This window comes from Salmo salar, chromosome ssa21, assembly GCF_905237065.1.
Source record: "Salmo salar chromosome ssa21, Ssal_v3.1, whole genome shotgun sequence".
Lineage (NCBI taxonomy): Eukaryota > Metazoa > Chordata > Actinopteri > Salmoniformes > Salmonidae > Salmo > Salmo salar.
The window spans coordinates 51,653,260-51,671,141 of record NC_059462.1 but is presented as its reverse complement, the minus strand read 5'-3'; the positions used below and the strand labels follow the sequence as shown (position 1 = coordinate 51,671,141).

At 40.6% G+C, this 17,882-nt stretch overlaps 1 protein-coding gene and 1 pseudogene across 1 annotated transcript in view; one reads left to right on the top strand and one right to left on the bottom strand.

Moving 5' to 3' along the window:
* The first annotated feature begins 591 nt into the window (after positions 1 to 591).
* LOC123729536 (trace amine-associated receptor 13c-like) lies at positions 592 to 1,601 on the top strand (annotated as a pseudogene).
* A 3,257-nt stretch (positions 1,602 to 4,858) lies between these two features.
* The window catches only part of LOC123729535 (trace amine-associated receptor 13c-like), a 53,579-nt gene continuing 40,555 nt past the window's right edge, over positions 4,859 to 17,882 (bottom strand). The window contains exon 2 of the mRNA XM_045704405.1: positions 4,859 to 5,026. Coding sequence (XP_045560361.1) covers positions 4,859 to 5,026 — 168 coding nt within the window. The remainder of the gene's footprint in view (positions 5,027 to 17,882) is intronic.

Below are 17,882 nucleotides of genomic sequence, written 5' to 3'. Positions count from 1 at the left end.
TCAATTAGATTTTGATTTGATTTTGAAATGTATTAATAATTCAGGTCAGATGGACATTTTTAAAGTCCATGGAATGTTCCTATGGAATGCCACAATTTTGATTGCATTTGCTATATGTGTGTACACCGCAAACTTATCCTACCTCATCAACTTCCCAACTATCAACATTCCTACACTCAGGCCAGCTGACATGTGACTGGCCGTCATGTGTCCTGAGGTTGTGGATTATGGTCCAAACTCAGCTCTTACATTGTGCAAAACAGTTAGTCTGCACAGTTATCTTATTTACTATGTAAAATAGTCTTTGAGAGACAAACATAACCCATACTATATTTTCCCCATTAAAATGCTCAGTTGAGTAAATGTACCTATCAGTAAGACTGAAGGACAGGCTAGGTGGGCACAGCAACATCCAATCCTGTCATACATTACATCATGTTTTCACAAATTATTTGTTTATCTAACCGTTTGTTAATTTGTGTGCTCACGTGTGCGTGTGTGCACAGAGAGGCTACTGGGAGGGGAGTGTCAGTAACTCAGGGATAAATAGAGAGGCAGAGCTCAGAGTTTGTCAGAAGGCGGACTTGACAAGATCACACACAGAACCAAGCAGGAGCAGCAGGACCTCATCATTTGTTACAAATGGAGAAAGATGAAGATGTTCAGTACTGTTTTCAAGACGGAAACTCTTCATGCAGAAAGGCTTTGCTATCGACATCTATCTACATAACACTGTACATCTTCTTCTCATTGATTTCAGCAGTTACAGTATTTTTGAACATACTGGTGATCATCTCCATCTCTCACTTCAAGCAGCTCCACACTCCAACCAACCTGCTCATCCTCTCTCTGGCTGTGTCAGATCTCCTGGTGGGACTGATTGTGATACCAGCAACGACTGTAGCAATAATGGAATCATGCTGGGGTTTTGGGGAATATTTCTGTGTGTTTCAGATCTACAGTACTTTCTTATGTACTTCTTTATCTCTGGGTAATTTGGTCTTGATATCTATTGACCGCTTTGTTGCTGTGTGTGATCCCTTGTTGTACCACTCTAAAATAACAATAACAAGAATCATGTGTTGTATATCCATTACCTGGTGTTGTTGTATCATATACCGTGCTGCTATTATAAAAACTTTGTAAATGTACAGGTACCAAGTAGGTGTTTGACAGAATGTTTTATTGTTGAAGGAATATCCTGGAGTAATATCATCGACCTTGTAATTACAATGGTGGTCCCATGCTCTATTATTATAACAATTTATATGAAAATCTTTGTGGTGGCCAGATCACAGGCCAGAAAGGTATTTTCAAAAGAGGCTGCCAGTGTGTCTGGTGTTAAAACTGTACGGGCAAATAAGTCTGAGAGAAAAGCAACAAAAACTCTTTCTATTATTGTTTTCAACTATTTCAGTTGTTGGATTCCATTTCTATTTGTTTTCTTTTTTTCTTTTGTAATTGACAATTTATTATCAGTTATCATCGGCTTTCTGCCTCTTGTTAATTCCTTAATTAATCCAATAATTTATGCTTTCTTTTATCCATTGTTCAAAGTGACAGCTAAACGTATTTTAACTCTGAACTTAAGGCGTTCATAGTACGTATGTTTTCATAGTACATGTGTTAGCTAGGGATGGGGGAAAAGTGTGACACCAATCAGGCCACCGAGGACTGGAATTGCCCTTCTAGTGTCTAGTGGCTCAATTAGGGCACAATGCCTTCAACAAGTGCAGTAAAATTTAAATGTACAATATGCATGATATCAGATAACATCCAAGTATTACTCTATGGTGTATTGTGTAAGTAGTTGATGGTCAAATGTAAGAATATGCAATTATGGGTAACACTTTATAATAGCATTCAGTGATAAACCATTTGTAAGGAATTTCCAGTTTGCTCACCGTTTATTAATCATTACTTCCACATTTGTTAAATGTTAGTCAGTTAGGTATTATCACATTTAGAAATAACTACTCTATCCACTAATGATTCAACACAACAGCTCAGGAAACCACAGCAGACATTTCAACCTCAACATACTGGGTATGAACACTACTCTCACTACCACTACTCTCACTACCACTACTCTCACTACTACTACTCTCACTACCACTACTAACACTACATCACTGCTGTCAGGTCAGGGGTCACGCCAGAGGAGCTCTTTCAGATGCTGTTGAGTCTGAATGAATATAGAGATTAGTAAGACTTTATAATAACACTTTGTAATAAAGAATGTATAATGGATAAGTCAATAGTTTGTTAATCATTCATGTATCATTACTCCCACATTTGTTTTAGTAAGTTAGGTATTCACACATTTATAAACAACTTTTATAATCTCTAATAGTGATTCATAAGATCATTCAGAAGATGTTTAATGAATTAACTTATAAACCATGTACTAATCATTAGTAAAGTAGTTTTGCAGTCCTTAATCTAAAGTGAAGACAATTCATACTTTCTTAATACTTTATAAATGTTTTGAACAGTGACCAGTGTAATTTATCACAAAAAGATGGACATACCATTGGTAGACATTCCAGCAGTACCTGATGCTCCTTCAGGTCTCAAAATGACCTAGAACATATCAATAGTTAAACAATAAGCACACAACACAGAGAATGTTAAAGGAAATATATTGAACATTTTATTCCAAAACAGTCACACTGTTGTAATAGTGAGCTGAAGGAAGTAACGTGTTTTTCTGAAAATGATAACATTCTTGTTTGTTGGAAGTGATTTTCAAAAACCAAAGTGTGGATTGCAGTCAGTCATTAGAGCAGTTCATAGACTGCTTACAGGGTAATGGAACCAATATTGAAATATATAATTTAACTTAACATTATGTTTAAAGGGTTACTACCTTTAACACACTACAAGTGAAGTTTTCCAAAAACGTATGACTCTCTTCAAATGAGGGGGGCAAGTCCAAAATGCTGGAGTAAAGAGCCAAGTTTAAAAACAGTTTTCCTGCAGAGCTTTAAATCCACTGGGCACACACTTGTTGAATCGGCTTTGTTTCTTTTTGAAACAACATCTAGTAGACATTGAATTGATGTCTGTGCCCAGTGGGCAGAGATTGTTTTCAGGATGTGCAGTGGCCAAAGGATGGCAGTATAGTTCCCAATCTGTGGCTGACAGGGATAATATGACTAATTCTACATGAAAGAGAAGTATGTCTGTTCTATAAAGTCAATTTCTATCTGAACTTTCTATGTTAGGTGAAAAGTGTGTCTGTATCAAACTGAGAAGAGACCATCTGTCTGAATAATACCAATGCCTTTTCATTAAAGGAGACTCACTGAATATAAGGGTTTTATTATGAGTGATACAAAAAATGAAGCACAAGACATGGCAAACCAACCTTTCCTTAACCTCTCTAGGATAGGTGGCACCAAATCGTCCCACCTACGTAACACCCAGTGTAATCCCGTGGCGCGTTATTCAAAAACTTCAATTTTTCAAACATATGACTATTTTACACCATTTTAAAGACAAGACTCTCGTTAATCTAACCACACTGTCCGATTTCAAAAAGGCTTTACAACGAAAGCAAAACATTAGATTATGTCAGCAGAGTACCCAGCCAGAAATAATCAGACACCCATTTTTCAAGCTAGCATATAATGTCACATAAACCCCAACCACAGCTAAATGCAGCACTAACCTTTGATGATCTTCATCAGATGACAACCCTAGGACATTATGTTATACAATACATGCATGTTTTATTCAATCAAGTTCATATTTATATCAAAAACCAGCATTTTACATTAGCATGTGACTAGCATGTGACTAGCATTCCCACCGAACACTGCCGGTGAATTTACTAAATTACTCACGATAAACGTTCACAAAAAGCATAACAATTATTTTAAGAATTATAGATACAGAACTCCTCTATGCACTCGATATGTCCGATTTTAAAATAGCTTTTCGGTGAAAGCACATTTTGCAATATTCTCAGTAGATAGCCCGGCATCACAGGGCTAGCTATTTAGACACCCAGCAGGTTTAGCACTCAGAAAAGTCACATTTACTATAAGAAAAATGTTATTACCTTTGCTGTCTTCGTCAGAATGCACTCCCAGGACTTCTACTTCAATAACAAATGTTGGTTTGGTTCAAAATAATCCATAGTTATATCCAAACAGCGGCGTTTTGTTCGATGCGTTCAAGACACTATCCGAAAGGGTAAATAAGGGTGACGAGCATGGCGCAATTCATGACAAAAAAAATCTAAATATTCCATTACCGTACTTCGAAGCATGTCAACCGCTGTTTAAAATCCATTTTAATGCCATTTTTCTCGAAAAAAAGTGATAATATTCCGACCGGGAATCTGCATTTAGGAAAACAGAGGAAAGAAAATAAAGCATTCGGTCGACCAGGGCACGCGCCTAAGCCCACAGTACTCTGAGCGGCCACTTGCCAAACGCGATAATGTGTTTCAGCCAGAGCCTGCCTCGATATCCTTCAGCTTTTTCCCGGGCTCTGAGAGCCTATGGGAGCCGTAGGAAGTGTCACGTTATTGCAAAGATCCTAAATCTTCAATAAAAAGAGCGCAGATGAAACACAACTTGTCAGGCAGGCCACTTCCTGCATGGAATCTTCTCAGGTTTTGGCCTGCCATATGAGTTCTGTTATACTCACAGACACCATTCAAACAGTTTTAGAAACTTTAGGGTGTTTTCTATCCAAAGCCAATAATTATATGCATATTCTAGTTACTGGGCAGGAGTAGTAACCAGATTAAATCGGGTACGTTTTTTATCCAGCCGTGTCAATACTGCTCACTAGCCCTAACAGGTTAAATATACTCCACCAACCACCCACTTTCTTCAAGTTAACCTTAAAAGTTCTGAGACCCCAACAAAAAAAATGTCTGCAGGATGGCGTGGTTGGTGCCACTCAGCGGCAACAGGCATTTTCCGTGGCAGGAGTTTGCCTGGTAGCCCTGCGGTGGGATGATGTAGACCTGCCAGCCCACGTCCGTGAAGTCGATGTAGAGGGGACAAGCCTACACACATGACTGGGTGTCACCAGGAGGTAGACAGCGCTCCTCTAGCGTTGGCTAGCTTGCTTGCTCCTTCCAGACACATAATGAGAGAACACCCCCACTGACCACTTTACTCGCCCTAGTAGAGCTAGTTAGGCTGTTTTCATGTTATCCAGAGCGTTGGTGACTGCAACTGTGGTGCTGTGAATTATGCTTTTTTTGCCAATGTTTACTGTCACCGGCCATATTCAATGGGTGTTGAGCGTTCGTATATTCGTAAGTTATTTGGAGCTCTGGCACACTCAGACGAGAGTGCTCTGAAATCGGAGTAGATGGCCAGAGCAAATTTACCAGCTACATCTATCGACAGTTGTCGCAGTGACATCACAAACAATCTATTGAAATGGTTACATGCATAGTGGAGCCTTTTGTTTAGACATGTAGCAAGCTAGCTAAACAATGAACCTTGCATGAATCTGCAGGTAGCTAAACAAACAGGTTCAATGTTAGCTAGCTAACATTAGGCTATAACTAGCAATGCAAAGGGCTCTGAGATACGAAACTATTACTACACAGATCAAACACTGTCACGATACACTTCGGTAGCAGGAGGGGTGAAGTCAGGCGCAGGAGACTGAGGTCCGTGAAACACACGTTTAATAATAATAATAGGAGAAATGCAGCAACAAGGCAGGGTGCACAAAATGTAGTAGGAGACAGCTCCAAAATACAAAAGGACGGGACGCAGCCCGGCAACCCTAATGCCAAAACACGCAGCGTCAATAGGAAAAATACAATATTCCCCTTCTCTCTCAAAAGGCATGACACATAGACAATCCCGCACAAATCCCCAAACGAAACAGACAAACTAAATACCCCCACTAATGACTAACACAAAACAGGTGCAGACCTAAACAGACATAACCAAACGACACAGAAACATAGATCAGAATAACATTTCCATACATATTTTTTATCAGCTCCTTAAATATCCCTCTGTGCTATGGTGGCACTACATCCCCTACACTCTAAAAATAGGGGGTTCAACAAGGGTTCTTTTAAGATCCTCTGTTCTTTAAAGAACCATAGGGGGTTTTGGCACAGAATATGGCCCCCAAAAGGTTCTTCCAAGAACCCCATAGGAGGTGGGGTTCATCGAGGAACCTCCTTAGTTGGTGGGGGTTCTTGCAGGAACCTAACTGCCCAACTGAAACATGTGGAAACAGGTAAGGCTTATTCCTTGTATGATCTAAATTGATATTGTTTTATGATGATACCATCTAGCTTTTCATATTTGTACAAATCTTTCTAAAACAGAGACTGGACACAATTCAATTGATTTGAATCAACAGAGGTAAGAATATTTAGACTATAAGAATATGCTGAAGGCTAGCTGTATTGGGTGCAGATGACTGAACTGCTCACTTTTGTGTCTGTGTTTGAAGGAATACAGACAAGGAGGCATACAAAGGTATGTCTATTGGTATGTTATGCAGATCACATTGACCATTCTCCTCCCTTTAATCTTCAATGAATATCCCATAGGCTATGAGGTAAACTCCCAGCAGAGCCCAAAGTCCAATGGGTATATCCTGTGGCGTGTTGATGTTAATGTGTTGACTATTTAAAAATGGTGAAAGCCCTCAATGGGGCTGCCCATGACAAAACAGGCCTCCCCATCTAAATCCATCTTTAAGCTATTGATATCTGGCTCCAGGTCATCTACAAGACCCTGCTAGGTAAAGTCCCCCCTTATCTCCACTCACTGGTCACCATAGCAGCACCCACCTTTAGCATGCACTCCAGCAGGTATATCTCTCTGGTCACCCCCAAAGCCAATTCCTCCTTTGGCCGTTTCTCCTTCCAGTTCTCTGCTGCCAATGGCTGGAACGAACTACAAAAATCTCTGAAACTGGAAACACTAATCTCCCTCACTAGCTTTAAGCACCAGCTGTCAGAGCAGCTCACAGATCACTGCACCTGTACATAGCCCATCTATAATGTAGCCCAAACAACTACCTCTTCCCCTACTGTATTTTATTTATTCATTTATTTTGCTCCTTTGCACCCCATTATTTATATTTCTACTTTTCACTTTCTTCCACTGCAAATCAACCATTCCAGTGTTTTACTTGCTATATTGTATTTACTTCGCCACCTTGGCCTTTTTTTGCCTTTACCTCCCTTATCTCACCTCATTTGCTCACATTGTATATAGACTTATTTTTCTACTGTATTATTGACTGTATGTTTGTTTTACTCCATGTGTAACTCTGTGTTGTTGTATGTGTCAAATTGCTTTGCTTTATCTTGGCCAGGTCGCAATTGTAAATGAGAACTTGTTCTCAACTTGCCTACCTGGTTAACCTGTTAGGGCTAGGGGGCAGCATTGACACGGCTGGATAAAAAACATACCCGATTTAATCTGGTTACCACTCCTACTCAGTAACTAGAATATGCATATACTTATTACATATGGATAGAAAACACCCTAAATTTTCTAAAACTGTTTGAATGGTGTCTGTGAGTATAACAGAACTCAAATGGCAGGTCAAAACCTGAGAGATTCCTTTACAGGAAGTGGCCTGTCTGACCATTTCTGGAACTTCTTTGCCATCTCTATCATTTACTAAGGATCTCTGCTCTAACGTGACACTTCCCACGTCGTCCATAGGCTCTCATAGCCCGGGAAAAAAGAGAATGTCGTCATTCCAGCCCCAGGCTGAAACACATTATCGCCTTTCTCAAGTGGCCCATCAAGAGACACTAGCTTATGCGCGTGACCCCGACCGCCCCGCCTTTGGGATTTTTTCCTCTGTTTGCCGAAAAGGAGATTCCCTGTCGGAATTTTACCGCTTTTCTACGAGAAAAATGACGTAAAAATTGATTTTAAACAGCGGTTGACATGCTTCGACGTACGGCAATTGAATACTTTGAATTTTATTGTCAGGAATTGCGCCAAGCGCGCGACACTTCTTTACTATTTCGGATAGTGTCTGGAACGCATGCGAACAAAACGCCGCTATTCGGATATAACGATGGATTATTTTGGACCAAACCAACATTTGTTATTGAAGTAGACGTCCTGGGTGTGCATTCTGACGAAGACAACAAAAGGTAATGACATTTTTATAATAGTAAATATGATTATGGTGAGTGCTAAACTTGCCGGGTGTCTAAATAGCGAGCCCGTGATGCCTGGGCTATATACTTAGAATATTGCAAAATGTGCTTTCACCAAAAAGCTATTTTAAAATCGGACATATCGAGTGCATAGAGGAGGTCTGTATCTATAATTCTTAAAATAATTGTTATGCTTTTTGTGAACGTTTATCGTGAGTAATTTAGTAAAATGTTAGCGAATTCCCCGTAAGTTTGCGGGGGGTATGCTAGTTCTGAACGTCACATGCTAATGTAAAAAGCTGGTTTTTGATATAAATATGAACTTGATTGAACAAAACATGCATGTATTGTATAACATAATGTCCTAGGGTTGTCATCTGATGAAGATCATCAAAGGTGAGTGCTGCATTTAGCTGTCTTCTGGGTTTTGGTGACATTATATGCTGGCTTGAAAAATGGGTGTCTGATTATTTCTGGCTTGGTACTCTGCTGACATAATCTAATGTTTTGCTTTCGTTGTAAAGCCTTTTTGAAATCGGACAGTGTGGTTAGATTAACGAGAGTCTTATCTTTAAATGGCTGTAAAATAGTCATATGTTTGAGAAATTGAAGTAATAGGATTTTGAAGATTTTGAAAATCGCGCCACAGGCTGGCAGTGGATGTTACGTAGGTGGGACGAATTCGTCCCGCCGGTCACATAGAGGTTAAATAATGGTGAAATAGATATATTTTTTTAAACACACAGTGCATTCGGAAAGTATTCAGACCACTTTACTTTTTCCACATTTTGTTACGTTACTGCCTTATTCTAAAATGTACAAAATCTTTTTTTTCTCTCAACAATCTACACACAATAGCCCACAAACAGGTTTTTAGAAATGTTTGCAAATGTATTAAAAATTAAAACAGAAATACCTTACTTACATAAGTATTCAGACCCTTTGCTATACGACTCAAAATTAAGCTAAAGCGCTTCCTGTTTCCACTGATCATTCTTGATGTTTCAACAACTTGAATGGAGTCCACCTATGGTAGATTCAATTGATTGGACATGATTTGGGCTCCCCGAGTTATGGAGCGGTCTAAGGCACTGCATCTCAGTGCTAGATGTGTCACCACAGACACCCTGGTTGAAATCCAGCTGTATCACAACTGGTCGTGATTTGGAGTCCCATAGGACGGCACACAATTGGCCCAGCGTCCTCTGGGTTTGGCTTGTGTAGGCAATCATTGTAAATAAGAGTTTGTTCTTAACTGACTTACCTAGTTGGATAAAAATACATTTTTTTGGAAAGGCACAGACCTGTCTATATAAGGTCCCACAGTTGACAGTGCATGTCAGAACAGAAACCAAGCCATAAGGTCGAAGGAATTGTCTTTAGAGCTCCGAGATAGGAATGTGTCGATGCACAGATCTGTGGAAGAGTACCAATTCTTTTCTTCAGCATTGAAGGCCCCCAAGAACACAGTGGCCTCCATTCTTAAATGGAAGAAGTTTGGAACCAACAAGACTCTTCCAAGAGCTGGCTGCCTGGCCAAACTGAGCAAACAGGGAGAAGGGCCTTGGTCATGGAGGTGACCATGTATCGATGGTCACTGAGAGAGCTCCAGAGTTCCTCTGTGGAGATGGGAGAACCTTCCAGAAGGACAAATATCTCTGCAGCCCTCCAACAATCAGGCCTTTATTTTAGAGTGGCCAGGCTGAAGCCACACCACACTAAAAGGCACATAACAGCCCTGGAGTTTGCCAAATGGCACTTAAAGGACTCTCAGACCATGAGAAACAAGATTCTCTGGTCTGATGAAACCAAAATTGAACTCTTTGGCCTGAATGCCAAGCGTCGCGTCGGGAGGAAACCTGGCACCATCCCTACGGTGAAGCATGGTGGTGGCAGCATCATGCTGTCGGGATATTTTCTGTGGAAGGGACTGAGAGACTAGTCAGGATAAAGGGAAAGATGAACGGAGCAAAGTACATAGAGATCCTTGATGAAAACCTGCTCCAGAGCTCTCAGGACCTCAGATGGGGTCGAAGGTTCACCTTCCAACAGAACAATGACCCTAAGCACACAGCCAAGACAATGCAGGAGTGGCTTCAGAACAAGTCTCTGAATATGCTTGAATGGCCCAACCAGAGCCCGGACTAGAACCTGACCGTCTGTGGAGAGACCTGAAAATAGCAGTGCAGCGACTCTCCCCACCCAACCTGACAGAGCTTGAGAGGATCTGCAGAGAAGATTGGGAGAAAATCCCCAAATACAGGTGTGCCAAGCTTGTAGCATCATACCCTGTATTCGCTGGCAAAGATGCTTCAACAAGGTACTGAGTAAAGGGTCTGAAAACTTAGGGCTCTCCAGAGGGTGGTGCGGTCTGGCCAACACATCATTTGGGGCACACTGCCTGCCCTCCAGGAAACCTACAGTACCCGATGTCACAGGAAGGCCAAAAAGATCATCAAGGGCATCAACAACCCGATCCACGGCCTGTTCAGCCCACTATCATCCAGAAGGAGAGATCAGTACAGTTGCATCAAAGCTGGGACCGAGAGACTGAAAAACAGCTTTTATCTCAAAGCCATCAGACTGTTAAATACCCATCGCTAGGCGACTACCACCCAGTTACTCAACCCTGCACCTTAGAGGATGCTGCCCTATGTACATAGACATGGAATCCCTGGTCACTTTAATAATGGAACACTGGTCACTTTAATAATGTTTACATACTGCTTTACTCATCTCATATGTATATATACTGTATTCTACTGTATTTTTTGTCAATACCACTAAGACATTGCTTGTCCAAATATTTATATATTTCTAAATTCCATTCTTTTACTTTTAGATTTGTGTGTATTGTTGTGAATTGTTAGATACTACTGCACTGTTGGAGCTAGGTGTCACTGTTGTCGTAGGGATTGGACCAAAACGCAGCGGGAACGTGTAAACTCATCTTCTTATTTATTTAAAGAAGGAAAACAAACTAAACACGTATACAAAAAACAACAAACGACACTAAACAGTCCTGTCAGGTGCACGAACACAAAACAGGAAATAACTACCCACAAATCCCATAACAAAAACACCCCTCTTAAATAGGACCTTCAATTAGAAGCAACGAGGAACAGCTGCTTCCAACTAAAGGTCAACCCAATTAACTAAACATAGAACTAGACATACTAGACTAAACATAGAAATAGACTAACATAGAACATTGCCCAACAAACCCCGAAACACTCTAAACAATCAACCCCTGCCACTCCCTGACCAAACTACAATTTCAAACAACCCCTTTTACTGGTCAGGACGTGACACTAGGAAGAAAAGCATTTCACTACACCTGCAATAACATCTGCTAAACATGTGTTTGTGACCAATAAAATTAGATTTTGATTTGATTTTGTAGTATATTAAAGGTAAAAACCCTTGAAACATAATGTTAAGTTAAATTCTGTATTTAGATATTGGTTTCCTTACCCTCTAAGCAGTCTATGAACTGTTCTTAGTCTGTGCCAGTCTGACATTGCTCAACCATATATTCATATATTCTTAATTCCAGTTCTTTACATTGATTTGTGTGTATTAGGTATTTGTTGTGCAATTGTTAGATATTACTTGTTAGATATTGCTGCACTGTCAGAACTAGATGCATAAGCAACACCCGCAATAACATCTGCTAAACACATGTTTTTGACCAATAAAATGTGATTTGATTTGATACTAATGAGTGCAATCAGTCACTTCCTAGAAACAAGAATGTTATCATTTTCAGACAAACACGTTACTTCCTTCAGCACACTACTACAACAGTGTGACTGTTTTGGAATAAAATGTTCAATATATTTCCTTTAACATCCTCTGTGTTGTGTGTTTATTGTTTAACCATTGATATGTTCTAGGTCATTTTGAGACCTTAAGGAGAATCAGGTACTGCTGGAATGTCTACCAATAGCATGTCCATCTTTTTGTGATGAATTACACTGGTCACTGTTCAAAACATTTATAAAGTATTAAGAAAGTATGAATAGTTCTCACTTTAGATTAGGGACAACAAAACTACTTTAGCATTCAGTAAATGGTTCATAAGGATATTTATTAAAAATCTGACGAATGATCTTCTGAAATCATTGTTACAGACTATAAAAGTTGTTTATAAATGTGTGAATAACTAGCTTACTAAAATAAATATAAGAGAAATTATAATAAACTATTTACTAATCCATTATAAACTATTTAGTGTGATACCCAATCTCTATATTCATTCAGAGTAAACAGTATCTGAGAGAGCTAAACTGTAGTAGTTATTTATAAATGTCAGAATACCTAACTGAGTAACATTTCACAAATGTGGCCTTAATATTTAAAGGTGAGCAAACTGTAAATTCCTTACAAATGGTTTATTACTGAATGTTATTATAAAATGTTACCCATAATTGCATATTCTTACATTTTACTATCAACTAGTTACCCAATACAGAATTTATTTAGACTTGGACGTTATCCGTTATCATGCAGTATTGTACATTTCAACTTTAATAAACTTGAAGACGTTGTGTCACAATTGAGCCACTAGAGGGAGATGTTAAACAACATATAGAATGACACATGACGTCCTCAAAATGTACTATTAGAAAACGTACATATTATTTGTCATTAAGTAACACGGAACAACGACAGCCTTAGGTATTTGGAGTACACAATCCACAATGACTACAATGTCCTTTATAAAACAAGCTTATGCTTTCTCCAAGTCATTCCATTCCAATCCAGACAAATCATTCTGTATCAACACCACATGTATCTATGATGACAACACTGAGGTAAGTAATGTCAGTGTATTGCTACATGAAATAAATACTTACAAAAAATGTAAACATGTTTTTAATCAAACCTATGTTTGCCAACCTATGGAAAAAAATTATAGGAACTATGAACGTCTTACATACAAAGTTAATAAAAGTTTAGCTGTCACTTTGAACCATGGATAAAAGAAAGCGTAAATTATTGGATTAATTAAGGAATTAACAAGTGGCAGAAAAATGATGAAATATGATAAGAAATTGTCAATTGCCTGTAGAGTTTTAACACCAGACACACTCGCAGACTCTTTTGAAAATACCTTTCTGGCCTGTGATCTGGCCACCACAAAGATTTTCAAATAAAGTGTTATAATAATAGAACACGGGACAACCATTGTAATTACAAGGTCAATGATATTACCCCAGGTTATTCCTTCAACAATAAAACATTCTTTCCTACTGGGTACCTGTACATTTACAAAGTTTTTTAAAATAACCTGTTGGGGCTAGGGGGCAGTATTTGCACGGCCGGATAAAAAACGTACCCGATTTAATCTGGTTACTACTCCTGCCCAGTAACTAGAATATGCATATAATTGTTTGATTTGGATGGAAAACACCCTAAAGTTTCTAAAACTGTTTGAATGGTGTCTGTGAGTATAACAGAACTCATTTGGCAGGCCAAAACCTGAGAAGATTCCAAACAGGAAGCGCTCTCTCTGACCATTTCATGGCCTTCTTGATCATCTCTAACCAAAACAGGGGATCTCTGGCATGACGTGACATTTTCTAATGCTCCCATAGGCTCTCAGAAGGCGCCAGAAAGCTGAATGGTGGCTTTGCAGGCCCTGGCTGAAAAACATTAGCGCATTTTGTAAGTGGTCGATCTGAGAACAATGAGACTGGAGGCTTCCCTCCAGGAAGGAAACCCCACACATTCGGAGTTTTTTCGCTTTCCAAGAAATTGGATTAAAACAAAAAACCGGTTTATAATTTTTTTTTTGAGCCAAACCAAATTTTATAAGGGGGAGTTTACTGAAAAAACCCAAAAGGTAATCTAACTTTTCTATTGTAAATCGGAGTTTGGTGAGTACCACACTTTGTGGGTGTCAAAATAGCTAGCCTGTGATGGCTGGGCTATCTACTCAGAATATTGCAAAATGTGCTTTCACCGAAAAGCTATTTTAAAATCGGACATAGCGAGTGCATATAGGAGTTCTGTATCTATAATTCTTAAAATAATTGTTATGTTTTTTGTGAACGTTTATCGTGAGTAATTTAGTAAATTCACCGGATGTTTGCGGGGGGTATGCTAGTTCTGAATGTCACATGCTAATGTAAAAAAGCTGGTTTTTGATATAAATATGAACTTGATTTTACAAAACATGCATGCATTGTATAACATAATGTCCTAGGGTTGTCATCTGATGAAGATCATCAAAGGTTAGTGCTGCATTTAGCTGTGGTTTTGTTTTTTGTGACATTATATGCTAGCTTGAAAAATGGGTGTCTGATTATTTCTGGCTTGGTACTCTGCTGACATAATCTAATGTTTTGCTTTCATTGTAAAGCCTTTTTGAAATCGGACTGTGTGGTTAGATTAACGAGAGTCTTGTCTTTAAAATGCTGTAAAATAGTCATATGTTTGAAAAATTGAAGTTTTCGGGTTTTAGAGAAATTTGTATTTCGCGCCACGCCCATCATTGGATATTGGAGCAGGTGTTCCGCTAGCGGAACGTCTAGATGTAAGAGGTTAACGAGAGTCTTGTCTTTAAAATGGTGTAAAATAGTCATATGTTTGAGAAATTGAAGTAATAGCATTTCTAAGGTATTTGATTATCGCGCCACGGGATTACACTGGCTGTTGAGTAGGTGGGACGCAAGCCCACATAGCCCATAGAGGATAACAGCATCGTATATGATACAACAACACCAGGTAATGAATATACAACACATGATTCTTGTTATTGTTATTTTAGAGTGGTACAATAAGGGATCACACACAGCAACATAGCGGTCAATAGATATCAAGACCAAATTACACAGAGATAAAGAAGTACATAGTAATGAGAGTAGAAATGAAACGCACAGAAATATTACCCAAATTTCATTTGTCACAAGCGCCGAACCGGTGTGGAGCTTTGTAACAACTGTCTTCAAAAATGGACCAAGGCGCAGCGGGTATGTGGATACTCATATTTTAATTCCAAAAAAAGGAGTAAAGCATCCACCGGACAAAAACAATACACAAGACAGGAACAGTCTTGCAGGCACACAAAACACAATGCAAGAACAACTTCCCACAACCCCAAAGAAAAAGACACACTATTATATAGGACTCCCAATCAAAGGCAACTCAACACACCTGCCTTCAATTGGGAGTCCAATCACCAACACAACACTTAACACAAAAACCCACTCGGGCTGGGCCGGAGGACAGCGGGGCACCCTGGCAGATCCGGGCAGGTGGGCCACTCTGGCAGATCTGGGCAGGCGGGCCACTCGTGCTGGACCGGAGGACAGGCGGGACACCCCGGCAGATCCGGGTAGGCAGGCCACTCTGGCAGCTCCGGGCAGTCGGGTCACTCTGGTAGCTCCGGGCAGTCGGGCCACTCTGGTAGCTCCGGGCAGTCGGGCCGCTCTGGCAGCTCCGGGCAGTCGGGCCGCTCTGGCAGCTCCGGGCAGTCGGGCCGCTCTGGCAGCTCCGGGCAGTCGAGCCGCTCTGGCAGCTCCTGACTGGCGGGCGACTCTTGACTGGTGGGCGGCTCTGGCGACTCCTGACTGGCGGGCAGCTCTGGCGACTCTTGACTGGCGGGCAGCTCTGGCGACTCTTGACTGGCGGGCAGCTCTGGCGACTCTTGACTGGCGGGCAGCTCTGGCGACTCTTGACTGGCGGGCAGCTCTGGCGACTCTTGACTGGCAGGCAGCTCTGGCGACTCTTCACTGGCGGGCAGCTCTGGCGACTCTTGACTGGCGGGCAGCTCTGGCGACTCCTGACTGGCGAGGCTGGGCTGACGCACTAGACCCCTGATGCGTGGGGCTGGTACTGGACGTGCCAGCCTGAAGACACGCACCTCAGGGCTAGTGCGGGGAGCTGGCCTGGGTCTCCCTTCTCGCCCCGTCAAACAGCCCTTGTGCCCCCCCCCAAAAAAATGATTGGGGCTGCCTCTCGGGTTCCCTTAGCTCCCTTCACTTGTCCTCCCAGGTCCATCCCTCCTCCTCGTTCGTCCGCTGCTTGGTCCTTTGGTGGTGGGTAGTTCTGTAACAACTGTCTTCAAAAATGGACCAAGGCGCAGCGGGTATGTGGATACTCATATTTTAATTCCAAAAAAGGAGTAAAGCATCCACCGGACAAAAACAATACACAAGACAGGAACAGTCTTGCAGGCACACAAAACACAATGCAAGAACAACTACCCACAACCCCAAAGAAAAAGACACACTACTATATAGGACTCCCAATCAAAGGCAACTCAACACACCTGCCTTCAATTGGGAGTCCAATCACCAACACAACACTTAACACAAAAAACCCTGCCACATCCTGACCAAAACTTATCCAATTGCTCCCTCTGCTGGTCAGGACATGACAAGCTTACAGTGAAATGCTTACTTACAAGCCATTAACCAAAAATGCAGTTTTAAGAAAAAAATATGAAGTAAAAAAATAGATAAGTAAAAAATAACAGTAACAAATAATTAAAGAGCAGCAGTAAAATAACAATATCGAGGCTACATACAGTAACGTCACGCGTTGGTAATGATATACATGAAGGTCGTTACCTCTTAGGACGGGCGGGACGAATTCGTCCCACCTACGTAACATCCACTGCCAGCCTGTGGCGCGATTTTCAAAATCTTCAAAATCCTATTACTTCAATTTCTCAAACATATGACTATTTTACAGCCATTTAAAGATAAGACTCTCGTTAATCTAACCACACTGTCCGATTTCAAAAAGGCTTTACAACGAAAGCAAAACATTAGATTATGTCAGCAGAGTACCAAGCCAGAAATAATCAGACACCCATTTTTCAAGCCAGCATATAATGTCACCAAAACCCAGAAGACAGCTAAATGCAGCACTCACCTTTGATGATCTTCATCAGATGACAACCCTAGGACATTATGTTATACAATACATGCATGTTTTGTTCAATCAAGTTCATATTTATATCAAAAACCAGCTTTTTACATTAGCATGTGACGTTCAGAACTAGCAACCCCCGCAAACTTACGGGGAATTCGCTAACATTTTACTAAATTACTCACGATAAACGTTCACAAAAAGCATAACAATTATTTTAAGAATTATAGATACAGACCTCCTCTATGCACTCGATATGTCCGATTTTAAAATAGCTTTTGGTGAAAGCACATTTTGCAATATTCTAAGTATATAGCCCAGGCATCACGGGCTCGCTATTTAGACACCCGGCAAGTTTAGCACTCACCATAATCATATTTACTATTATAAAAATGTCATTACCTTTTGTTGTCTTCGTCAGAATGCACACCCAGGACGTCTACTTCAATAACAAATGTTGGTTTGGTCCAAAATAATCCATCGTTATATCCGAATAGCGAGCTTTGTTCGTAGCGTTCCAGACACTATCCGAAATAGTAAAGAAGTGTCGCGCTTGGCGCAATTCCTGACAATAAAATTCAAAGTATTCAATTGCCGTACGTCGAAGCATGTCAACCGCTGTTTAAAATCAATTTTACGTCATTTTTCTCGTGAGAAAAGCGGTAAAATTCCGACAGGGAATCTCCTTTTCGGCAAACAGAGGAAAAATCCCAAAGGCGGGGCGGTCGGGGTCACGCGCATAAGCTAGTGTCTCTTGATGGGCCACTTGAGAAAGGCGATAATGTGTTTCAGCCTGGGGCTGGAATGACGACATTCTGTTTTTCCCGGGCTATGAGAGCCTATGGACGACGTGGAAGTGTCACGTTAGAGC